Raw genomic sequence first — 26,910 nt, 5'->3', positions numbered from 1 at the left:
AAATGACCTTTTAGAGCCAGTTTAATCATATGCTTCTTAATAATGTGTCTGTTCTACTGAAGTCACTTCTGCACATGACTTAGATTATGAATACACTAACACTGACTTGCAGGTCACTTAGTTTCACAGACTTGACAGTGGACTAACTCAAGTTGTGCTGTTATATTCTACCATGTAAGTAGGGACGCTGCAAGCTAGTGCAGATGCCTGGCAGGCATGTCTTGAGCTCAGCCAGTGCCAAGTTTGGGCCCTGGGTCAAGTTGGTTGTTCTTGTTCTGCCTCAGTTTCTCTTTCTGGAAATAAAAGAATGACAAGATCTCTGCACATGACTCTTGAGACTAGAGAAGTTTTGTCAAGTGCTGAGTAGCAGTGAACCTACACTAACCTAGCAGTAGAGGAATGCATTTTGTTATTCTTCTTATTTTACTTAACTTTTGTTTCCCTTGAACGTAAATAGGAGTCTGAGTAGCTCTCTAATTCCTGGGTATAAATCTTCATGTAGTCAGAAGTTTCCCTGTGTCCCACTCATCTTGCAGCTGCTCAGACAAGTAAACACACAGAGGCTTATGTTACTTACAAACTGTATGGCCTAATGGCTCAGGCTTCTCACTAGCTAGCTCTTATATCTTAAATTAATCCGTTTCTATTAATCTATGTTTTGCCACATGTTCTGTGGCTTTACCTGTCTGCTGGCATCATGCTCCTTGGGCTGCAGGCTGGCATCTCCCCAATTCCGCCTTTCTCTTTCTGTCTCTCCCTTTAGGTTTCCCACCTGTCTCTAAGCTGCCTTGCCATAGGCTAAAACAGCTTATTTTTTAGCCAGTGGGAGCAACACATATTCACAGCATACTGAAAAACATCCCACTTACCTTAATTCTTAAAATTCTACACATACAGCTCTTCTGGCATTTCCTTTCAGTAATGTTGAATGTCAAGCTGAACTTTTGTTTCTCCATCTCTGGTTTCTTCTTGACTGTCTCCCATTGTGATTTTATAGCTCTGGGGGTAATGTTATATACTATCTCTCTGTTTTTATTTTCTCAGATATAAATCAGTTTCTGCATCTGTAAACACCAATACTTGTGCTATTCATTAAGGATCTGTTATCTTTTCCTCACTGACTTTGATTTGCTGGGTCCTAGGGTCTATTGCTGTGGATATCACTCTGTATAAATAAAGTGATGATTGGCTAGTAGCCAGGCAGGAAGGATAGGGTAGGCGGGACAAAGAAGAGGAGAAGGCTGGGAACAGGAAGGCTGGGAGGAGACACTGCCAGCTGCCGCCATGAGAAGCAACATGTAAAGACACCGGTAAGCCACAAGCCATGTGGCAAAGTATAGACTAACAGAAATGGGCTAAATATAAGAGTAAGAGCTAGACAATGGTAGGCCTGAGCTAATGGCCAAGCAGTTTAAATAATATAAGTGTCTGTATGATTATTTTATACGTGGGTTGTGGGACCACAGGGGCTTGGTGGAACCTGGAGAGAAGCTCTCCAACTACAGACTGTCTTATGTGTTAGTTACCTTTCTGAGTTCTAAGAGATTCTCCTGGGTTTGTGTATCATTTGTCTTATGTGGTCTCCTTGCTTCTGTACCCAGTGGGCTATGCTCTGTTCATTTGTAATTGTATTATCAGATTCGTATTGTTATTTTTATTATGCTTTCCCTTGTAGACTGTTCTCTTAACTTTGAGATGGATTGTCTTAAGAATTCAGATCTTGAATTTGGGTGTGAGTTCAAAACTGCTAGATTACAAAGTTGCAGAAATAGGAATAACACGAGCTACTCCCTTATTGCGCTTAACTGATTTCAGTGATATCATGAGTTTATTGCTAGAGATATTCAGTGAATCACAGGGGCTGGTAGTGCATGTGTTTGCAGGAGATGACTTTGGAGTCTGGATTTCCCAGGTATATTAGAATATAAAGGAAAAATAATATTATCCTTGTTCTTCAAATAACAACTCAGTCCTTTAAGGTAGGAAGTCATGTTTTAAAAGGCAATGTGCCAGGATATCTTGAGTGTTCTTGATTGAATAGATTGGTGTGATTTTGTTCTTTAATGTTAGATGGTGGTCACTATTTGTTCATTGCAATACAGACAATTCAAAGTAATCTTATTTCTGTTATAAACATATTTTTGAAATATTTATTACTCTATTTGTTCATCAAAGAAATAAAGAATTCTTGGGGTAGATATAAAATTGTGACTTATTTTAATTCATGATAACTATTGAAGCTAAGTTAAATGATAAATGCTACCATTTGGGACTTTAAAGAATCATTAAATAGAAAGTATTTTAATGATTATTTCTTTTCTTTGTCAGTGATTACCCATGCCTTTTAGATGGAAATGGGTATATTTAAAATATACTTTTGATATCATTTTCTCTTCAGTTCTTCATATTTCCATCTTTGTCATTGGTAGTGATTATTAATGAAAAATGAATATAATGTATATATTATATGTAATCCAGGAAGTCATCTATTTAATACATATTCTAATACTTAGATTTTCTTCCAGATAACGATGGAAGGAAAAAATCAGGTTTTCAGTATCAAAAGCCGCACGCTTCTGTATGAACTCCTTTGTGCCCTCATTAACCCCAGACGCAGCGACACTCGGGGATTCAGCCACTTTGTGGAGGTGACAGAGCGCTTTGCCTTTTCTCTGCTGACTGATGTTACCTGTGGGTCTCCTGGTGAAAAGTAAGTACCTTGTAAAACTGTCAGTTCCCAAAATGTATTTCCTCATGGCTTCCACAGCAGCGCATGGTACCAGCTGACCCTGAGATGGTCCACAGAGCGTGCGGTCAGTTCTCACCACAGCAGCGCATGGTACCAGCTGACCCTGAGATGGTCCACAGAGCGTGCGGTCAGTTCTCACCACAGCAGCGCATGGTGTCAGCTGACACCAAGATGGTCCACAGAGCATGCGGTCAGTACGCTGCATCTGTTGGCCAATTGAACAGACTGAGGGAAGCAGCAGGTCCAGCAAGAGGAGTGTGCTACCAACATTATGGGTGCCATTGTTTCAAACTATCTTTAGAGTAAAACAAAACATTATCTTGTCTTCTCTTGCTTTTATTCAGTCAGTGGAAAGCACATTCCAAGGAGGAAGGATGCTGATTCCCAGCCTTCTGTTGTGACTTGTGCTGCCCCAAAGCCCCAGATATTTCTTTGACTGGGAGGCAGCTCTCAAACTTTAGAGTTTTTTGTGACTGAAATTCCACAGCAGGAAGCTAGCAAGAGGAGGAGAAAATAACATGGTCATTATTAACTGCATAATTAATTATATATCCATGTGTTAATATTTTGTGCATAATGATACAATAAATTACATTGACATCTAAATAGTATTATTTTAGTCCAAAGACGACAAAATGTTTTATTTGTATTTGACAGCCAAAATCCACTGACATTAGAACATAGGCAGAAGTTAAAATCCATCTTGATTTTTATGTTGTTCATATATGCTACCTAAAAACAATAAGTATCATTTTATTACTATTTAATGAACATTTGGTTAAGAATATTTACATAAACTTTATTTTATCATTTATTTTCACTGAAAATCATTATCCATATTTAGTAAATCAAGATATACCAGTCATTTCAATAATGAATCTGTCAAACTAACAAAGAAATCAATTGATTAAATAAAACTTTATTACTTCTTTGGTTGCAGACACATGAAGTTCAAAAACAGTAAATTACATATAAAAGACAAGGTGTAAAATACAGAGAACATTAATGATATTAATTATATCCTTGCTATATCCAGACTGCATTAAATTGAATAGTATGGATGGATATTTTATAGGTAGAAACAGTGTGATACTGAAAATTTTATAAGGTTCAGCATAGCCCTTCATAAAAGTTGATATATATAGTATATATATATATATATATATATATATATATATATATATATATATTTTACAAATCATTACTTTAGGTAAGCTATTGGAAGGTGGATTAGGGCTTTTATTATTTGTATTTATAGATTCAGAAACTGAGGTTTAGGGTCCTATTTACCTTGACAAGGTTCACACAAATAGTTCATGGAGAGTCTCATGCATACACATAGGCCTGCTTAATTCCATAGCACCTGCCAGGCACCATGCTGTGTGGTCAGAAGACTGCATTAAAAACAATCTTACAGTTCAAATTTTCCGTACAGATCCATTCCAGGGTGTGCTGAATGTAGCTGGAAGTTTTCTCCAGTCCTGCCCAGCTCCATGGACTCCCCAGCCGCTTATAAATCACTCAGAAGCTTATATTAATTAAAACTGCTCAGCCATTAGGTCAGGCCTACCACTGACTAGCTCTTACATTTAAACTCAGCCCAGTTCTGTTAATCTATATGTTACCACGTGTTCTGTGGCTTTACCTGTGTGCCATTACATGCTGCTCCCTGAATGATGGCTGGTGTCTACCCTTAGTCTTCCACTTCGCAGAATTCCCCTTGTCTGTTTATCCCACCTATCCTTCCTTCCTTGCTACTGGCCAATCACCATTTTATTTATCAACCAATCAGAGCAATACATTCACAGCATACAGAACATCCCACAGCCAGTGAAGTTAGGAAACATTTTACATCTGCTTACGCTGCTGTGAGTGCTAATGGGTCCTGGGGACTGATATTTTCTTAATGGGAAAATCAGCAAAGAATCAGAAACACCTCACAGAGTCTCTTTTAGGATGTGCTCTCTCTAGTCCTTACCACCTGCGATAAATGCTGTGCTGTTCAACCTTAGGGCCATTTATGTGTCTCTCATGTATTTGGAATTTAAAGGAACATGGAAGCGTGGCACAGTTAAGGTGATTAGACGTAGACGGACGCCCATAGTAGTAATCAATTGCAGGTGGAAGAGAAACGGCCGTCACATCTGGTTTGCTTTGCTAAAGGCCCTAAGTATGTCAAGCATTTTGCTTGCATTCTCAGTGCATCACCTTAATATCAAGTGTATCTGCTAAGAGGGGAGGATTTGGGAATGGAGCAAGAATATTAGTGATGGGATCTAGAGCAAACACTTGGAAACCAAGTAAAAACAATGCAATTGGCACCGAGGATGTAAAAGGATGCCAATTAGCATGTAGCCCCTCCCCACTTCAGTCTAGGTATGTAGCAGATGATGGCATTAACAAAGTGAGTACATTTGGAAGGCAAATATGTAATAAATAGGTTAAGGTGTTGTTGGGGGGGGGAGTTTGGTTATTGGCAATTAAGAGGGGTCAGAAACTAGAGGTGCTTGTGGGAGTAAGACATGATGTGTATTGCTGGTTTACAAAGTGGCAGGAACTACAAGGTCTCCAACTAGACTAAATGTCTTGGAAGTGAGTTATGAAAGCGTTGGTCAGCTGTGTGGTTCCTGTGGCTTTGTGCCTAGCAAAGGGCTCTGTGGCTGAGCTATAACCATGTTTCATCTGAGGGGGGCTGAGTGAAGAGAATAATAAGGAGATTTTGAAAAGCTATTGTTGACATATAGGGGGCCCATACAAATTGAGGTCTTCACATAGGAGGCTGAGCCAGAGACCTAACTGTGGGGGGCCAGTCCCCACATTCATTTACCTCAGGGACCCTTGAGGAGCGAGGGATAAGAGACTTAGTTAGAAATAGAGAGGAGATAAAACACAGGACAGACTCGAGTGGGCCTGGATCCTTATCCACTGGCCCAGAACTTTATTCCAAAGGTCTATTTATAACAATGCCAAGGGGTGGGGCAGAAGACCTCCCCCTTGCTACTTACAGTCACCTGGTGCCCAGGCCCGTGGTCCAATCAATCTCTTCTGCAGTTCTGCTGGGTACAGCCACTAGGAAACCTAGTGGGCTCCAACAGGTCCCTCTTCTTTATATTTTAAAAGAAAAACTCTTGATGTAACTGCATCAAACTTAACATAATAATTCTAACACAAACAGAACTATACACTATACAAAATTATAATTCCTACTCTCTCTTTTTTTTTTTTTAAGCTGAGGATCGAACCCAGGGCCTTGCGCTTGTGAGTGCTCTACCACTGAGCTAAATCCCCAACCTGGAGAGATGGCTCAGCTGTTAAAGGCTAGGCTCACAACCAAAAATAATTCCTACTCTCAACCTTCCTATGAACCTACTCTCAAGCTACAAACCTACATTCAAGAACAATTTCTTAATGGAACTATACAAAACATGATATTATTTCACTCAAATAAGATGAAAATATTTTTTAAATTAAATATACCGAGGAATATTAACTCTTTCTTTTCTTTATATTTGAAAATAAATCTCAAGCCTAGTTAGAAAACTAAATTTCTCTATAAGCAGTTCCATTTTTACATAAACAGTTCAGAAGTCATCACTGTTGATAGAGTCTATAGGCAAAAGCAAATTCAAACTTGTCCCATTGTAATGAAATCATTACTGTCCATTTCATTTATTAGGTTTAGAAAGAGTTCTGGTACCATTCCTAAAAGTTTCTCTGAGCGTTCATAGTCATGGCCTGGCTTCTCAGCTGCCCTATGCTGTGTACAGCTGTCAGAGTCGTAATGACTCTGAAGCAAACAGTTCCAAAAATGATAAGTCCCATAACCAGAACTTTTCAGTTCAATCAAGTCTCTGAAATGTTCGCTGCTACCGCTGTGCTTTGCAGTCCGTAGTCCTCTGCAACCTGGCCGCTCCCGGAACAGGCTGGGGAGCTTCACCTCCTAGCCACAGGGGCTCAAGGCTCCTTCAGCTGCCATGAGCTGAAACTGTGGCCATCCCACAGCAACCCCGGCTTTGGGAGGAAAACCCATTACCTGCATCACTGACGGTCCAAGTGCTCAGCAAACCGGGCCTGGAATCCTCCGTTCCCTGTCCTGGTGTACAGCGAATGTAGCTAAGGGCAACTCCACGGTTGCAGTCACATCCTGCCCGGGGAGCTGGGGCCGCAGTCAGCCTCAGGGTTCCCGCAGAGCCTCAAGCTGGCTGTTCAGCCTGGAGTAAGTTGGTTCTCACCGCCACTGCTCCCTGCTTTCCAGCTCGTCTCAGCTGCTTGTGCCGCACTGACACCATTCTGTTCTCGGCCTCCGGAAGCAGTCTGGTCTCCTGCGTCTCCACTGTTCACCTCTGCTCTGCTCACTGTTCATCTCTCCTGAGATGACGCAAACCGCTGGGCTTTCTCTGCCGTTGGCCTTTCTCGCAGTGTAGCATCTCAAAGGTTGCAGAACCTCACTAACGTTATGTTCACCTTCCCCACAGCGCAGCTTCTCTGCAGGGCTTTCCGAACTGCAGCTTAGCTTCATGGCCGAAAGCCCGCGGACCTCTCGCAAGTGCTGGCTCTGCCTTCCCTGGCTCTTGGCGTCCACTGTGTGGGAAGCTAGGACCCTTCACGGGTCTCAGCAGTGGACGTTACTGTCTGCTGCTACTTTTTGAAGTGAGCAGTTTCTGGAGCTGTTTCTTGCCATTATTGGTGGTTTCTGGAACTGCCAAATCTGCTATGGATATTGTTTTCCCAGGTTGGGAAAACCTACTCTTCATATCCTTAGACCTAAAGCCTATATATTCTAAACCTACATTTTTCTGACTAAATCTATGACCTATTTAAACCTAAATTCTATAGGACTACTTTATAAACCCTACCCAAGTCTTATTCAAGCCTACATAATAAACTTACATTCTATAGGACTACTCTAGTACTTTTTCAGATATCTAACTTAGCAAACACCTAAAAGAGATATATTACTTCTTACTCTTTTTTAAATTGATAATTAATTTATTTTGCACATCAGCCAAGGATTCCCCTGTCCCCCCTCCTCCCCGCTTGCCCTCTTCCCTCCCGCTTCCCCCCAGCCTACCCCCAATTCCCATCTCCTCCAGGGCAAGGACATCCCTGGGGATTCAGCTCAGCCTTGTAGATATAGTCCAGGCAGGTCCAGTCCCCTCCTCCCTTCACCCAGGCTGAATAAAGTGTCCCCGCATAAGCCCCAGGTTCCAAACAGCCAGCTCATGCACTAAGGACAGTCCCACTGCCTGGGGGCCTCCCAAACAGTTCAAGCTAATCAACTGTCTTACTTATCCAGAGGGCCTGATCCAGTTGGGGGCTCCTCAGCTATTGGTTCACAGTTCATGTGTTTCCACTAGTTTGGCTATTTGTCCCTGTGCTTTTTCCAATCATGGTCTCAACAATTCACACTCTTACAGTCCCTCCTCTTTCTCGAAAATTTGACTCCTGGAGCTCCACCTGGGGCCTGGCCTGGGATCTCTACATCCCCTCCCATCAGTTATTGGATGAGAGTTCCAGCACGACAATTAGGGTGTTTGGCCATCTCATCACCAGACTAGATCAGATCAGGCTTTCCAGGTTCTGGCTATTACCAACAATGCTGCTATGAACATAGCTGAGCATGTTTCCTTGTGGTATGATTAAGCATTCCTTGGGTATATGCTCAAGAGTGCTATAGCTGGGTCTTGGGGGAGATTGATTCCCAATTTTCTAAGGAAGCCCCATATTGATTTCCAAAGTGGCTGTACAAGCTTGCATTCCCACCAGCAGTGGAGGAGAGTTTCCCTTGCTCCACATCCTCTCCAGCACAAGCTGTATTCTGTGTTTTTGATCTTAGCCATTCTGACGGGTGTAAGGTGGTATCTTAGAGTCGTTTGTTTTGATTTGCAATTCCTTGATGATTAGGGATGTTGAGCAATTCCCTAAATGTCTTTCAGCCATTTGAACTTCCTCTGTTGAGAATTCTCTGTTTAGTTCTATAGCCCATTTCTTAATTGGACTGTTGGGCCTTTTGATGTCTAATTTCTTGAGTTCTTTCTATATTCTGGATATGAGCCCTCTGTCAGATGTGGGATTGGTGAAGACCTTTTCCCATTCTGTAGGCTGTCACTTTGTCTTGTTAACCGTGTCCTTTGCTCTACAAAAGCTCAGTTTCAAGAGGTCCCATTGATTGATTGTTTCTCTCAGTGTCTGTGCTACTGGTGTTATATTTAGAAAGTGATCTCCTATGCCAATGCGTTCAAGACTACTTCCTACTTTCTCTACTATCAGGTTCAGAGTAGCTGGATTTATGTTGAGGTCTTTGATCCACTTGGACTTGAGTTTTGTGCATGGTGACAGATATGGATCTGTTTGCAATCTTCCACATGTTGACATCCAGTTATGCCAGCACCATTTGTTGAAGATACTTTTTCCCCCATTGTACAGCTTTGGCTTCTTTGTAAAAAATTATATGTTCATAGGTGTGCAGATTAATGTCAGGGTCTTCTACTTCTTACTCTTAACTAAATTACACTAGGAAGAACCTCTTAGCAAACCCTCTGTAGGGCTACCCTAAACCTATATTTATAAACATTACTTCTAAGTCTCACTTAAGCCTAAACCCTACCCAAGTCTTAGTTACATTCTATAGGTCTGCTTTATAAACCTTAACATCTAGAAGAGATCTCTTAACTGTTATCACTTTACATATAACAGAACTAACAACACTAAAGCAAACATCATAAGATATTTTCTAACATTTAGAAAAGATTTTTTTAACTAAACTATTAACAAGATCAGAATTATGCAAATCATTTCTGAAGTTCAGAGTTTATAGTAAAGTTAGTCATTCTGAAAGTTCTTGAGAGTTTGAAACAAGATTTGTCAATGGCTCTTTCAACCTTAGGATTTTAGTGAGTACTGTAGCTAAGGGGTTGTAACACTTGTTGCTAGAGAACTGTAACATTTTTGGAACAAAGGCTATTCTCCAAAATCACCTTTCCCATCACCAAGCTCTCTCAGTTATTCTGGAACCAGCAGAAATGCTCAGCTGCACTTTCTAACTAGAGGCTGTCTCTTTACCCAAGTTCATAACAGCTTCCCTGTGCCATAATCCAGACAAATGTTTCCGTTACAGAAGAACTTTCAGTTTGTTCTACTGAAAAACTTTGCTTCAGACTGAGGATGTAATTATTGCATTGAACTGCCATAAAGCTCTTAGCAAAAATTCCTTGTGCAGCTAGACCACGTAAAGCACTGATTCAAACCTACATTGATACCACATTTCCCTGGAAGCCTTTCGGGTATGCTAGCAAACTTTCCGGTTCCCTTCACAGGGTTTCACTTTTGTGATGGGAAATATTTCTTTCTTAAGCTTGCTTTAGGATGCCTGTGCCACAGTTTAACAGGTATTATCTCTCTAACTAGATCTTTCACCTGACCCAGTTCCTGAACTTTTCCTAGTTTGTCTCCGAACTCAGGCTGGGGTTTATTGCCTGAGGCAAAACCATTAGGGCTTCAGTCCAGGTCAATGAGGCAAACTGAAAACCTTTGTTTCAGAAAAGTCCTTTCTCTGATAGAAAATAGAGCTTCTCTTTTGGATGGCTCCCCGCTCTGTCTCGACAGGCTCCTTCCCCAGATAGTGTCACTGGTGCTCAGCCCAGCTGCGAATGCAGCCCAGCTGCGAATGCAGCCCCAGCTGCGAATGCAGCCCCAGCTGCGAATGCAGCACAGCTGCGAATGCAGCCCATCTTGGCTTCTCTGCCTCATCAGTCCCTTGCCTCGGGATTTTCACATTCAGGTGAAACTCAGTTTTAAACTGAGAAAGTTCTGAAAGGCTTTTTAACTTTTTTTTTTTTTCAAGAGAGAGAAAGACCAGCAAGTTTTTTTTAAGAGAGCTTTTAGTTTAAGAGAGAAAGATTACATTTTTCCTAAGACGTCTGTTCTCTAAACTTTTTGGCTTCATGGCCAGGAGGGAACAAATTCTGAGGGTAAGATGTTCCACTGCTGATGGAGCAGAGGATTTGTTTCTGTTCTCACCCACTGCAGGGGAAATCTCTTTCCTCTGCTGCTTTTTTAAAAAAAAATATTATTATTATTATTATTTTAACATTTTAGTTGTCCCCAGGCCAAAATCTTCCATAGGAATCCCCTTTCTACCCAATAAACTCAAAGAAGAGCTTTTCTCTGCCCGTTAAGTTCGAAGAAGAGAGATTTTTCCTAGGATTTTGCATTCATAGCCCCATAGTCAGACTTATCTTGTCCTTCTTTACCCTAAGCTTTTCTTTTCTATATTCCTAATTAACTCTAAGTTCTTTCTGTACTATATTATCCATTCTACCTTCCTTATTTTTTATAGATAGAAGAGGGAGAGGGAGAGGGAGAGAGAGAGAGAGAGAGAGAGAGAGAGAGCGCTCTATAGAGAGAAATCTAACGCTGCAGCCTGTGGTATATCCTTTACCACCTAACCTATACACCCGAGAATAAAATACCGTTGCCTTCATTTGTCAGTTCCTTATTGGAATGCGTACACTCACAACACTCCCTTTTATCCTGTCACCAAGCTCTAGGGTTATTTCTTTTTCTTTTTGTCTTTTTGTCTTTGCCTCTGTTCAGGAGCCATTTGTGGGGGACCAGCCCCCACGTTTATTTATCCCAGGAACTTTTGAGGAGCAAGGGATAAGAGACTTAGTTAGAAATAGAGAGAGGAGAGAAAACACAGGACAGACTCGGGTGGGCCTGGATCCTTATCCATCGGCCCAGAACTTTATTCCAAAGGTCTGTTTATAACAATGCCAAGGGGTGGGGCAGAAGACCTCCCTGCTTGCTAGTTACAGTCACCTGGTACTGAGGCTCGTGGTCCAATCAACCTCTTATGCAGTCCTGCTGGGTACAGCCACTAGGTAACCTAGTGGGCTACAACACATAGCACCCTGGATATGATAAAATATCAAAGCCACTGATCACCGCATTTATCTATCTATTTATTTTCATTACATTATACAATCTTTAATTTTTTTTCATATAGTATATTTTGATCATATTTTGTCCTCCCCAAAGCCCTTCTATACCTTCCCTACCTCCCTACCCACCCAACTTCATGTTCTTTTTTCTCTCTCAAAAAGACCACCTCCTCAACAAAACCAAAACACAATCAGAAAAGACAATAAACAAAATCACATAAAAATCATGGCATTTATTTATTATTGCTCATCTACTGCTAAGCATAAGGCCTGCCCTGGAGTTGATACAACTGGCATTGAACACTTCAAATGCTATCATTTAAGCCTTGGAAGAAACTTGTAAACATGACATACAGCTAGAGGAAAAGGTTACCTTGACTCGTTCATTTCTCACATCTTTCATTTAACATTATCAGATCCATTTCTCACATTGTAGGTCTTAGCAAGGTATCATTTTGATACACTATCTAACTATATACTCTACATACACTATGGCTGGTAGAACCTTTAACATTGGACAGATACATTTCACAGTATCCTAATAATCTCTACACTGTTTAAAACAGGTTTTGTATTTACTCTATCTTGGTATCTGCTCCATATGGCAAAGATGATGGTGCCAGAAACAACTCACTGAAAGTTTTAGGGGAAATAGTCACATATTCCATTCCTTTAACCATAAATTTGCTCCCCATGTAAGGATTTTGTCTTGGTGAGGCTGGAATGCCACCTGTTCTTTCAACCAAGTCCACATGAGTTCAACTCACATTGAGGTTTGAAAGCAATTTAGCTGAGTGTAGAATCTTACTATTCCAAAGAGATGTGAAAAAATAAAAATGTCAGAAGCATCAAGACCATTATTTAGATCTGTATTTTCATAAGCTGCATGATTGTATTAGAAGGCTCTGATGTACTGGAAAAGCATGAGGTACATCTGAGATGAAAATGCAGCTGCAGAAGCATGTGCTTTATGGTTTTAAATGTAAAAAAAAGGTTCCACTCTAGTGGGAATACTCTTTCCTCAGCCTGTTCTATCACAGCCTGTGACTAACACAGAAAAGTACATTATAAGTCACAGATTGTATTATGATAACTGTGTAACAGCTTCCAGATACTCCTGTTTTAGGTTATAAGAGAGATCAAGCAAAGGGATGTGGAACGATGTAAGCATCACTAAGAAATGGAAGGCAGATGGTTATTTAGTGTTGGGATTAGTGGTGTCATTGTTCTACATAAAGAAAAACCCTCGATTTAAAAATTGAAGCAAATATGATTGGGTATGTTGATACAAACACCTGCCAAGTCAACTCAGGCTTGTTTTCCTCCTGTAGAAGCAAAACCATCCTTGACAGCTGCCCATACTTGTCCATCCTGGCCCTTTCCTGGTATCCTCAGCAAATCAATGGACACACGTTCAAAGGAAAGGATGGTGATTACATTCAAATTCCAGAGAGGTTATTGGACATTCCTGATGCAGAAGTGCTGGATGGGAAAGGAGCATGCACACTGGTCCAGTTTGTGGAGTATGGCAGTCAGCAGTGGTTCCTGGCAGGAAACAACCTTCCTGCCCTGAAGGACAAGGTAATCTCTCATTTAAAATCATGTGATAGTTTACCTTTTTTCTTCAGCAGGCAAACCCAGAACACACTTGCTTAGCTCTGTTTTCAGGTGCTACACAGGAGGAGCATGGAAATTACTCTCTCTGTAAGCCATTGGTAGTTATTATTATTATTTTTTTCAAGACAGGGTTTCTCTGTGTAGCTTTGCACCTTTCCTGGAATTCACTCTGTATCCCACGCCAGCCTCGAACTCGCAGAGATCCACCTGCCTCTGCCTCCCAAGTGCTGGGATTAAAGGTGTATGCCGCCGCCACCAGGCCATTTGTAGGTTTTTTGTCTTCAGATGTAGTTGGAGATGTTCCCCTTATGTTTTGTGGAGTATGTATGTGTGTATATGGACAAAGAATAAAACCGTAGCTTTCCCTGCTGTCATGTCTTGGCACTTACCTACCTTCTCAGGAGGTCAGCCAGTGATTCTTACAGTGGGTGTTGTCACTAAGGACTGAAAGTGAGTGCAGTGAGTTAGGCTGTGACAGAGGGAAAGCCATCAGAGTTGCATTCAGCAAGAGAGCCAGCTGATGGTGCCGGAGAAAACACTATAGGTATTAGAAAAACGAAGCCCACCTCTGACTGGGAGACTCAGTCATATCCCTAATTTGAAAATTACCGTTAAATGTTGTGTTTCTTTTTGACATTATAGGTGTTGTCCCTGAGTGTGAAAGGTCAGAGTGCACAACCCCTGCCTAACAACAATGAGGTTCTCTACAGGATTTATGCAGCTGAGCCTAGAATTGTTCCCCATACATCTCTCTGTCTCTTCTGGAATCAGGCCACGGCCAGGTACAAACTGAAAAATCTTAAGAAAAGTGTCTGGTGCTTCCCAACCAGAAACATTGCACCTGCTTGTTTTAAACATACATGGTAGCCTCAGGTAGGACTTCAGAATGAGGGACAATCAGCAACAAAAATAGTCTGGTATCATTCCAATGGGGACCTGCCAGTAGTTGAGCTATGTATACTATGTTATTCTTTTTTCATTATAGCTATTCTCAAGGACTGTATCTTGAGTTATTCTCAAGTTCAGTGACTTTTCTGATTTTGTCAGTCAATTTTGTTACACATGAAAGGAAACTCTTTCCTTCAGCCCTGCCCCCTGTGGTTCAGGATTAAGGCTTACCTTTAGAGGGATCAACAGGGTTTAAGAAATCTTGTTCACAGGTGACTCAGACCCTATTTGGGGATTAAACCCAGACACAGCAGAAACAAGAGGTGGAGGGATTCTCTGAGTTTCTCTGGCATCTAGACTTTGGTTACTGAGAAAGTTACTGTCACTGAAATTCCATTCTGTGCAATAGATGGGGGCTCTGCTGTCTGTGTCAGGCATGAGATTTTGTTAATTTTAGCCTGACAGAGAAACCAACTAATCTAATCTGGGTTAGTCTTTCTCCTCAATAAAACGTTTTGAACAGAAATTCATAATGCATGATGCTGGATCTTAAACCTGAAAGTTCTCTATATGTGATGTTTCAACTTATAATTTTATACTTGAAGCTCATACAGAAGTGATACACTTTGCTGAAACTAGTTAGGTTTTGAACTCTGATCTTTCCTATATTGGTGATATGTGATCTGATGCTGAGCAGTGACAGTGAGCCATGGCACCTAGTCAGCAATGTGATCATGAGGGTAAATAACCAAGTTAGCGTTCAGTGGGTTAGATACAGTAAAGACATTTGCAACACACATTTTTAGATAAGCAGTGGCTTTAGCAGTCTAATCCATTGAAAGTCAACAAACAATAATTCATAAATAATCTCTAATCTCCAACATCTAATGAATAATGTAAGCTTCAAGATGAACTCTGCATTTTGAATTGGGAAGTTTTATGCCATTAGCAAAGTAATGGAGGAAAGATTACTGAAAGGAAGAGGTTCAAGAAATAGCTACTGATTGACTCCTAATAAGATGAACTTCATTGAAAAAAATACTTGAAGTTCCTTGAAAAATGTACTTATGATATATGACTCAAAATACAAAAAAAGAAAAGCTGTGGAGGAAATCATATGCATTAGTTACTGGTCTATAGCTGTGATGAAACACCATGACCAAGGCAACTGATAAAAGAAATTTATTTTGGGGTCTGCTTACAGTTTCAGAGGGTTAGAATCCCTGGTTATCATGCCAGGAAGCATGGCAGGAGGCACGCAGGCATGGTTCTGGAGCAGTAGCTGGGAACTTACATCTTATTATAAGATGTAGGTGGAGAGAGAGAGTGAGACTGGGCCTGACATGGGCTTTTGAAACTTCCAAGCCCACTGAAGGTGACACACCTCGTCCAACTAGGCCACACCTCTTGCAACAAGGGCATACCCCCTAATCCTTCTCTAAAAGTTCCACCAATTCCAAGCATTCAAATACATGAGCCTATGGGGGCCACTCTTGGTCAAATCACCATAGCTTACAAGTCATTTGTCTGCTGTTGTGCAAAATACAAGACTTTTGAAAGCAAGAGGAGAGGTTAGCACTACACATATGGTGGCGATTGTATTGGCTGGTTTTATGTCAACTTGACACAAGCTACAGTCATCAGAGAGGAAGGAGCCTGTGTTGAAAAAATTCCTCCCTGAGATCCAGCTGTAAGGCATTTTCTTAATTAGTGATCAGGGGGAGAGGGCCCAGCCTATTTTGGGTGGTGCCATCCCTAGGCGGGTGGACCTGGATTCTATAAGAAAGCAGGATGAACAAGCTATGGAGAGTGGGCCAGTAAGCAACTCCTCCCCATGGTCTCTGCATCAGTTCCTGCCTCCAGGCTCCTGCCCACTTTGAGTTTCTGTCCTGGATTCCTTTGGTAATGAACAGCAACATGGAAGTATAAGCTGAATAAACCCTTACCTCCTTAATTTGCTTTTTAGACATGCTAACCTGTGGGGATCCACACAAGCTGTGACTATGATGGTCTCTTGGGATCCACACAAGCCATGACTATGATGGTCTATTGGGATCCACACATGTCATAGCTATGTTGACCAGTGGAAGTTTTTGAATGACAGAAAAGACCAAATTTGCTTTAGGATAGGTAAGGCAGCTACACCATTGCTGAGAAGGCTAACTCCTTAGGTACAACAAATGCTTTGGCAGGTGTGGTTGGTATTTACACTGCTTCTTAAGGTGTCTTGATGGAAACTGTTGGGTCATGTTCTGGACAAGATATTCCTTCCAGTGTTTCTTCTGGAAAATGTAGTCTGCTTAAGTCTTGAGTAAAGAACACTTAATTTCAGCTAGTTATTTTTCCTTTAAAAACAATCTGAACACATTATTGAAAGAACAGTGACTATTGTGTTTTGTTCTAGCTGGTTGTCTGACAGCCAGTTTTGCAAAGTGGTTGAAGATACTTCGGACTATGTGGAATGTGCCTGTTCACACTTGTCTGTGTATGCTGTCTACGCCCAGACTGACAACTTGTCATCATACAATGAAGCTTTTTTCTCTTCTGGTTTTATATGCATTTCAGGTTAGTGGCAGGGTTTTCAAGTTATGAATTTTAAATATTTGTGAGAATGAAACTTTCCCATAGTTCTTTGTGTGTGTAAGGTTTGAGCATGCTATGATTCATCATTTGCCCATCTTAATCATTAATACACACGGCAGGTATTTATGGAGGGTCAACTCTGAACTTCTTTGCAGAAGAAGCCATGTTTTCATGAGGAGCATAGGATTTCACGTGAGACAGACTAGATAAGAGGAAAGGGAACCATTTGTGGTATATTGCACTTTAGAACAATAGGCTCTACATTTAGAATATTGGGATCATATAAATCAATACATATAAAAATTTTGTGTTTTCATTAAAATAAATATTCTATCCCATCACTTGATCAGTAGTCTACAACTTTGGTACTTTAAACATATCAAACCTATGCTAAAATTATTTTCTACTCAACATATTTAGCCCCCTTTTTATTGCAGCAATAGGAACTTGGCTTTTATCAATATCTGTCTGTTTACATACACCATAACTATAGACTTACTCTCCTGTACTGTAACTTGTGGTGGGAAGTATGAGGAACCCTTACTCACTGAAAGGCTTAACTCCACTGCTGCTTTACCGTATTTCACCCTGGGAAGCCCTCCACTGTTTCTAGGAATGATGTGCTATGTAGATAACTCTGTATGAGATAATAACTATAAATATAACCTTGCAACCAGACTGTCTTAGTTCAAGTCCTGATTCTATCATCAGCTATTGGGAAGTAGAGTAATATTCTGGTTGTATGTGTCAGGATACTTCAAAATTTCTACCCCCAATGTATGACTACAAATCACATCTGCATCTCAGGCTCGTCAGTCTGCTTTAGTGGTAATTTGTCTGTTGTTGTGAGGGATTGTCTTTCTAAATACATTGCATTTACAATCTGCCTAACAGTCCTCATCCATTAGATCTTTCAGGAGATAGAGTCAAGTAACTAATTATTATTCTTGGTTCTGATTGTTAAATATTTCCAATATAATTCAATTTTACATAGTTATAATTTTTCCATAACGTATCTGAATTATGAGTCTTGGGTTCCATAGAAAAAGTTAAGAATCTCCTATTCTTAATAATATCTTTCCTAAAAGATGGATGGCATTTCTTATCCAATAAATTCTTCTAGGCAAATATAATTTCAAAACCAGAGGGAGACTTGTTTTATTTCAGTGGTGGCATATTTCATGAGCAAAGATGTTTCATAGAATAATGTAATAAAAACTTACCATATTGAAATAAAATTTGTATATTATTTTACAAACAAATTCAAATGCTGCTGTGACTCAGAGGAATCCTCTGCTTCACAAAAACATTGAACATCAAACTAGAGAGTTTTAAAACTTAAAGCATGTGTCTCAGCGTCACGACTTTGAAATTATCATTTATTTCCTGTTTTATTCAAGGTATTTTATAAGTAAGGACTCTAAACGCATGTGTTTTTGCCTCAGTTTTCTTTCCATGAGAGAACCAACGCCCATTCCTCTGATGGGCCTTTGGGAATTAGAAAAGATAACTTTTTGCGTCTTCCATATATAGTGTGTACTTTGCATCAAGCCAAATGGGATAGCCCTGACTTGATAACAGTCAACTAGTCCTTTTCACAAGTGTGGTGATGTACATATTCACAGGAGCTGGCCTCTTCATTAGTTCTGCTTCCTGTTCTGGATGACAATTTGGGAAGTGGGTGAAGGAGGATAATGGCTGAGAAATCCTCAGTTCAGAGAGGTAAAAAGAGAGAGGGTTACCTGGAAGATCCTAGGTTTGCCAAATACCAGAAAATGAAACTGAGGCCACTCCTTAAAGTAAAAAGATTAAAAAAGAGAAAGGCAATAAAAAGGGCTGTGTGCATTCTCCGGCCCATGACAGGAATGACGTGGGAAAAGTGTAAATTAAGATGGCTTCATCACATGCCATAATCTAATTTAATTACTAATAAGATCCCCAAGGCTTGAGGCGTGTGCACACTGTTTCCCAGAAGATGACTACAAATCTTCGGGGCTTTTCTATAGGATACCATCCCAACAAAAACGACTGTTGGATTGGATTGTCTCTGACTTTGACTCTTAACAAAGATTTTATAGTCTTCTGACCATAAAGACAACCTGTTACCTTTATCATGTAGTTCCTTTCCATGTTAACTTAAGTGAATGAGGTCAGGCATTTGTTGCAGCTGTAGTTCAGTTTCCTGTGGTGGAAGTGTGTGCATTCTCCGGCCCATGACAGGAATGACACAGGAGAAGTGTAAATTAAGATGGTGGGCCTGTTCTCACATTGGGGTCCCTTCCTTCTTCTCATCATGAAGAAATCCTTTAACGTATTACCAAAACTAAAGTGTTCTTTACTAATTAGCTAGTTATCTTATCTACTTAAAAATAGAATACTGTGTGTAAATGCCCATACAATGTCAATTTCATAATAAATAATAATTTGTAAGTGACTAATTATAAGCCTTATAGGTTAAGAAAGTTAATAAAAATTATTTGAGGATGATCATTCTTTTGTTCAACCTTTTATAACATGGCAAATATTTTAGGTTGTGCCTTTTAAAATTTTTGTTCCCTGCAGGGCAGTGGTGGTGCATACTCTTAATCCCAGCACTTGGAAGGCAGAGCCAGGCAGATCTCTGTAAGTTCAAGGCCAGCCTGGTCTACAGAGAGAGATCCAGGACAGGCACAAAAACTACACAGAGAAACCCTGTCTCAAAAAGCAAAACAATAACATTTTTTTTTTACTCCCCTGAAAGCTGAAATGCTGATAGATTTTTCAAAGTAATAATAACTAGCCAACCCTGAAAAGATTTCCGGTAGTAACAAACATCATTATGGAGCGCCTCCATGCACACGCAAGTCTGTGTAAGGACAGGGGGTCGGGTGGCCAGAGAGACAGAGCCTCAGAGTTCTGTCCTAGGTCCCTGGGCTATCAAGCCTCTGGGTCCTGGTGCTCAAGGTAGTATCAGGAGTGGGCTCTCTCTTATGGCATGGGTCTCAGGTTGGACCAGTCATTGTTGGCTACTCCCACAATTTCTGCACCACCTTTATCCCAGCATATCTTGTAGGCAGGTTCTATTTCTTGTTAAAGAAATAAGTAACACGCAGTGTGTTTCAGACCAGATGTGGTTTTTTGCAATGTGCCAACTTTGGTTTTTCAAACCATATTGTCTTAGTCACTTGGATACAAATTCTTCTGAAATACAATGTATTCTTTCATCACTCAGGAAGAATTAACAGTTCTCTGCAGTATGGCTTTCTGTGATGGTGACAATATTTTTATACTGTCTAATATGTGAGATACTGGCCATATATGGCCCTGCATCCTTGGAATATGACCGAAATATAAGTTCTATTTAATTTAACTTGTGAAAATTTACATTTAAACAACTTCCAGTGGCCGGAAGCTGCTGTGTTCAGGATCAGTTCCTTAATTATCAAGGTTCTTGCCTCTCTGGCAACACCACCCATTCCCTAACACATGGAGTTATGTGCTCCAAGGTGATTCATGCTGCTCTTTGTTCCTACTGGAAATCTTTTCGGTATTGACTGCTTTTCCTTCCCACCTTTAGTGTGTTAGTAGCAATAAGCTGAGCACATTGCATGGAGGGAAAAATAAAGAGGGACCAACTCAGCCATGGTTTGTAACAACCAGCAGAAACTCTGCAGCCACAGGTAGCATGAGGTAGAAAGACAAGAGGAATCCTCACTACCACATGTCATCAATGTTGTTATTCTGTGAAGAGCATCTTCCTTCTCTCTTTTAAATGAGTAGACAGTCATTTGTGTTAGTGGGTTAAGTGAAGGTTCTTTCTCTTCCAGCTCAATCTGTAATCCATATAGGGCTAGGGGAAAGAAAAAAGGAATATTACCCAGACAGCAGATTGTTTCTGTAGAGAATTGCCAAGAAATAAAATTTTAAAGACTGTAGTGTGCATATTTAGGTAATATATGGAGTTATTATAGTTTGTTATACTTTATTTTAGAAGTTCTATCATTATACATTCTATGTTTTGTGATTTGAGTATTTATAGTAAGGAATTTGAGCTACAGAACTGCAATTAAATGTATTTCCTTATAAACGTTAAGTATATAAACTGAACATAGGCACTCATTTTCTAGACTGAGGAAAGGTTATTTTTCTAAATTTGGATATTAGGGTATAGTACTTTGGATGCTTAAATTTGTATGTAGTGGTTTAGAAACTTCATAACTAAAATATTTATTTCTTTAAATCTTAAGTATTCTATATCCTGTCCAAAGCCAGATGGCTTTGCCTAGTTTAGAGCACAGCTTGCTTAAAATTCTCATCAGAATTCTCCTTTCAATGAATGAACCAGTGCTCTAGTTGGCTTCTGCCTGCTACCGTAAAACATGGATCTGAAGCAATTTAGGGAGGAAAGTACTGATTTCACTTGCAGCTCAAGAGTCCGTCCTGAAGGAAGTCAGGGCAGGAGCTCAAGGTGGGACCTGGAGGCAGGATCTGAAGCACAGGCCATGGAAGAATGCTGTTTACTGGCTTGCCTTCCCATTGCTCACTCAGCTTGCTTTTTCATGTGACCTGAGATCACCCACTCAGGGGTGGTACTCCTCATAGCGTGCCCTCCCACTTCAATCTTAGTCAAGAAAATACCCCCACAAACTTGCTTCCACTCCAAGCTGATGCAGACATTTTCCCATTTTAGGTTCCCTCTACCTGGATGACTCTGACTTGTGCCAAGTTGACATAAAACTATCCAGTGTGGTCTGATAACAATGACACATTATGCTGAAACGCTAGGACAATTCTGCCCACTTCCTGCCTCTGCATTTGATTCCAGGGCATCAACCAGGGGCCATGGTAGCATTTTAATGAAGCTTTTCATACACAATCACATGTTTCTAAGCTGGTCTCATGTAATTGTGCTGGGTTCCTGTGGTGGAACAGGAATATGATGCTGAATGGATTACCAAATTAGGGGGGACATCTCTGGATAGATTCATTTGAACTACAGCGAGTAGGAAATGTGTGTATTCCTCCTTTGGCCAGTCCTCAGCCTTTGCCTTGCACTGTTACCAGCCATCCCAGGAAACTGGCAGGAAATCCATGTTTGTGATCATGTAGTTTATACTGAGAAGGAAATTGTGGTTAGGGCTTGCTTTTAGGTCAGTGTATTATACACACACATAAGCACACACCTCTAAGCATGAGTTTAAACAACTTACAAATGTCCTAGAGACTCAAAGGACAAATTAATGAGTTGTAATCACCAGTGCCAGTAAAGGAGAAAATAAAGGGTGCAGAACCAGGTGCTACTGCCACATCTGTAGGCAAAACCATCACCTGTGTGGGTGAGTCTGGAGGCAGCCCCAACACCACCACACCTGACATGTGGGTGCTATGGCCCTGTGCTAAGAGTGGATAGCTCCAGACTTCCCTGCAGGGCAGCAGGGGAGAGGGTTCTAAACAAAAAGCCTGTCCCCCATTGCAGGGAGCTCCTTCTACTCTATTGAAATATAAAACATAATTGAACTATTTTTCTAAAAAGAGTTCTGAGAGGCATTTCTGAACAGAAAACCAGTGAGGAGACCCCATGTAGGCATTTTGTAGATGGTTAATCCTCTTACGCTGACATGCAGTTTTCCCTGAAAGCTCACTGCACAGCTTCAGAGACTACAATGGAGAACGAAATGTTAAATCAGTGCAATGTCTCATGTTTGTCAAGAGGGCATTGGCATTAAATGAGGTAATATATGGAAAACACATGGCTAAGTGGTCTATGCTAAGTGGTCCAATCCACAAAGACGTGGTAAAAAACTCAAGCAAACAAATAAATGGCCACTGTTTATTAGATTACTATCTGAAAAATTTAAGGCATAAAATATTCTTAAAGTATCCTGCCTTCAAGTTCTGGTATAGTGGGGCATGGCATAATTCCAGCACTCAGGAGCCCTAGGCAGAGAGATTGCAGTTTCAAGGCCAGCCTGGCCTATACAATGACAATTTATTTCAAAATAGACATGCAGGTTTAAAGATAATAATGCACTTAGAATGGAAATTTTTATACTTAATTTCTTTGTGGAAGAACAAAAAAAAATGTTCTGGTTTTGACATGCAGCAGCAGAGGGTTGGCTAAAAGTTCATTATTACCACTGCTGTTAGCTGAAAATGAGTAATTTCAGCATCAGTTCTGGAGGATCATTCAGTCTTATGCCCAACAAGTTCTAGTCACCTTCTAAATATTTTTGCTTACCCAAGCCATTCACTCTAAAAAAAAATTTAAAAAAAAACAGATTTAGAATTAGGAAAAGCATTTTAAACAGTCAGGTTGACTAATAGCAACTTAGAAAGTAAAAGTCTTACTAAACTATTAATGTTATTTATGCCTTCCTTGTTGCATAGCAGATAACTTGAAAATAATTGGAAAATTAAAGTTATCCTTTGGATTAACTGATAAATGTGAAGATGGTGTAGATCATACAAAAAGGGATATGTTATGTTGAAAATTCAACACAGTCTTTCCCAGAAGTATTATGTTATGCTGTATATAGGCTGGGCTTTTGTGCTTAACTGTCCCAGAGATTTTTTTGTTCTGTACACATAATCTCTTTGTGGATTACAAAACCTCACTTGGGATCTCTTGTTTCCACAGGTCTTTGCTTGGCTGTGGTTTCACACATGTTCTGTGACAGATACTCGATGTTTGCAGCTAAACTTCTGACTCACATGATGGCAGCCAGCTTAGGAACACAGGTAGGAGACGGACGGCAATTCTGACTCATCACAAGATGTCCATGGCTCCTCTTCTATGATCCTTGAGCTGAATGTCCACGAATAGGTTCTCTCAACTTAGCTGTTTGCTTTCCTATTGGGGCAATTTGGAGAAGAAGGGAAGCAGACAAAAATGATAATATCAGGCCCAGTGTATTTAGAAAACTGTTTTATTTTTTTGAAATTATAATATAGTTATATCATTTCCCTGTTCCCTTTCCTCTGTCCAAACTTTCCCACATACTCCTCTTTGCTCTCTGTCAAGTTCATGGCCTCTTCTTTTCATTTTATGTTTTCAACCCTGACCATGTGGCATCGGATAGGCAGTCAGCACCATCTTCTCTGGTAAGGCTATTTCTTGTGTTCTCAGCATTCCTTGGTTGCCTGTAGTTTTTTAATTTATTTATTTATTATTTATGTAGATAGTGTGTGTACATGTGTATGCACAGGTGTGTTGTTGTTTTTGTACTTTTTTGGGAGGCCCACCACTCAGCTCCCAAATAAATCACACACAGAGACTTATTCTTAATTATGAATACCTGGCTTTAGTTTGGCTTAGTTTCTAGCCAGCTTTCCTTAACTTAAATTATCCCATCTACCTTTTGCCTCTGGGCTTCTCTCGTTCTCTTACTTCTATAAATATTCCTCTTTCTCTGTGGCTTGCTGTGTAGCTGGGTGGCTGGGTGGCTGGGTGGCTGGCCCCTGGGCCCTTCTCCTCTCTGGCTGCTTCCTTTCACTCCTTCATCTCTTTTCTTTTCTCTCCTCCCAGATTTCTCCTTCTGTTTATCCTCTCTACCTGCCAGCCCCACCTATCCTTTCTCCTGCCTTGCTATTGGCCAATCAGTTCTTTATTAGACCATCAGGTGTTTTAGGCAGGCACAGTAACACAGCTTCACAGAGTTAAATAAATGCAATGTGAACAAAAGTCACACACCTTAAATAATATTCTACCACACAGGTGCACAAGTGCTATGCATGAATGTGGAGGTCAGAGGACAGTTCCCCCACATTGGCTCACTCTTACCACCTTGTGTGATCCAGGAATCTAACTCAGGTCATCAGGTTTGCATAAAAACACTTTGACCCTCTGAGCAACCTTGTGGACTCAGTGACTGATTTCTTTTTCTCACTCTCTTTTTAAATTGAAAACTGTGTAGCTTTGTGCCTTTCCTGGAACTCACTCTGTAGCCCAGGCTGGCCTGGAACTCACAGAGGATCCTCCTGCCTCTGCCTGCCGAGTGCTGGGGCTAAAGGCGTGCGCCACCACTGCCTGGCTTACATACAACCTATTCTTAACACAGTATCCCCTCCCTCAACTTCTCCCAGATCCTCCTCACGTCCCCACCCCATCCAACTCAATACCTTCTTTCTCTCTCTTTAGAAAACAAATAGGCAATACATAAATAAATATAAAAGAAAAAGCACAAGAAACACACACAAATAAAATACAAAATTGGAAACCATGATATACAGGCTAAAGAAAAGTACAATAAAAACACCCAAACAAATCAATATAAGCAAAAAAAGTCTACAAAAATACCATTAAATTTGTTTCCTATTAACCTTCTACTTCTGGCTGTGAGGTCTGCCCTTAAGTGTGCTTTATATACACAGTGAGTCTCCATTGCAGAAAACTAATCTTTCCTTTGCAAATGGTTGTGGATTGGAGGTGGTTTCTGGGTTAGGGATGGGGCTTGTTTCCACTGCCCCCTTTCAGTGCTGGGACCCCATCTGCTTTGCCTCAGTGTATGCTGCCACAATTTCTGTGAGTTCATATGTGCATTAGTCCCATTGTGTCTGGAAGGCACACTTTCCTTGGTATCACCCGCCTCCCTTGTACTTAAAATCTTCCCATTTCCTCCTCTGCGTAGCTCCCTCAGCTGGGGTGTAAGAAGTGGGGTGGGATGTGAGGGAAATGGCAGCCCATTAAAGACTGAGTGTTCCAAAGTGTCTCAGTCTCTGCACATTGTCCGGATGTGCAGCTCTGTATTAGTTCCCACAGACTGCTGGAGGAAGCTTCTGTGATGATGGCTGAGTGAGACACTGATCTACTGTACAGCAGAATGTCATTAGGAGTCATTTTATTGTGACATTCCTTCAGGACAGCAGTTCTCAACCTTCCTAAATCTACGACCCTTTAATACAGCTCCTCATGTTGTGATGACTCCCAACCACAGAATTATTTTTGTTGCTAGTTCACAACTATAATTTTCTACTATTATGAATTATGACATAAATATCTGATATGCAGGATGTCTGATATGTGACCCCTGTGAAACAGTCATTCAACCACAAAGGGTCATGACCCATTAGTTGAGAACCACTGCTTTAGAAGAACAATCATATTTGATTTTCCCCTAGGTCCATGGCCTATCTAGTCAAGGTTCTTGGCCACCTGGGCAATGTGTCATGCAGAATGACTAGTTTCTTGATTGGAGGCTGGTTATATGCAGGGACTCAACTTGTATAAAGTTTTCATTGCGCACTGTCACTTAGCGAGCTGAAATGTGCTTTATTGAAGTAATAGAGGGGCTAAAATGGAAAACTCTGGAACATTGGCATTATGCTGCATTTTTTGTTTGTTTGTTTGTTTCAGGAATGACAAGTCCTTTAAATTTCATTATTTTTCAGAGAAAAATCAAGGATTGTATTCCAGATTATGTTTTTAAAGTACCTATAAACTATAGAAAGTGGCAGCTGTTTCCAAAAGGGGGATGCACTGACTTGACAAGGCTATTCACATTACCAGGAGCTGGTCATAACTGTCTGATCTTGCCTTGGCTTCTTGTATCTGACACAGTAAAGAACCAGCCTACTGTAATCAGAGTTTTCTTGGCTGTATTCACCACCCATTTTGGTGTTTTTTTGGCAGCAGCATTTACATAAGATTTAATTATAGCACCATATTATTATAGGCAATTCCTCAGCATGCTAGAGACAAATTTGCTCATGTCTGGCAATAAGAAAGAATGAGCAGAATCTATATGTTAGAACATTGCCTGCTGATTCACATTGTGCTTCACACTGATTTTGAAGAAAAGGATTAGTCAAATGCATAAATTTCCAGAATATTTTTAGAATAGACAAAACAATATGGGATAAAAATCATGTAAGGAATGATTTGTGGCACAAAATAACTGAAAAAATGTGGTTTAATGGCTTATTTTCACCCAATAATGATTTAGTTATTTCATGTCAGAGGTCATACAGTATAAAATTGGTATAGCTTTTACAGAAATACTATTTTCTCAACATATTAATCAGCTACTTGGATTTTTAAATATGCTATCTAACTTTAAGTGAATGTTTTTCTCACTTAGCTAGGCAAGAACTTTTTAAAGATTTATTTTATTTTTATCTCATAAAGACTGAAGTGGCAAGCATGGGGCCTGCATG

At 40.4% G+C, this 26,910-nt stretch overlaps 1 protein-coding gene across 1 annotated transcript in view; it reads left to right on the top strand.

Moving 5' to 3' along the window:
- Adgrv1 (adhesion G protein-coupled receptor V1) overlaps positions 1 to 26,910 on the top strand; it is a 506,561-nt gene that overhangs the window by 205,799 nt on the left and 273,852 nt on the right. The window contains exons 80-84 of the mRNA XM_036207476.1: positions 2,526 to 2,710; positions 13,023 to 13,272; positions 13,951 to 14,090; positions 16,601 to 16,761; positions 23,396 to 23,496. Coding sequence (XP_036063369.1) covers positions 2,526 to 2,710; positions 13,023 to 13,272; positions 13,951 to 14,090; positions 16,601 to 16,761; positions 23,396 to 23,496 — 837 coding nt within the window. The remainder of the gene's footprint in view (positions 1 to 2,525; positions 2,711 to 13,022; positions 13,273 to 13,950; positions 14,091 to 16,600; positions 16,762 to 23,395; positions 23,497 to 26,910) is intronic.

This window comes from Onychomys torridus, chromosome 15 (assembly GCF_903995425.1).
Source record: "Onychomys torridus chromosome 15, mOncTor1.1, whole genome shotgun sequence".
Taxonomy (NCBI): Eukaryota; Metazoa; Chordata; class Mammalia; order Rodentia; family Cricetidae; genus Onychomys; species Onychomys torridus.
Note: the sequence above shows the minus strand (reverse complement) of the source record. Positions and strands in the feature narration are given on the sequence as shown.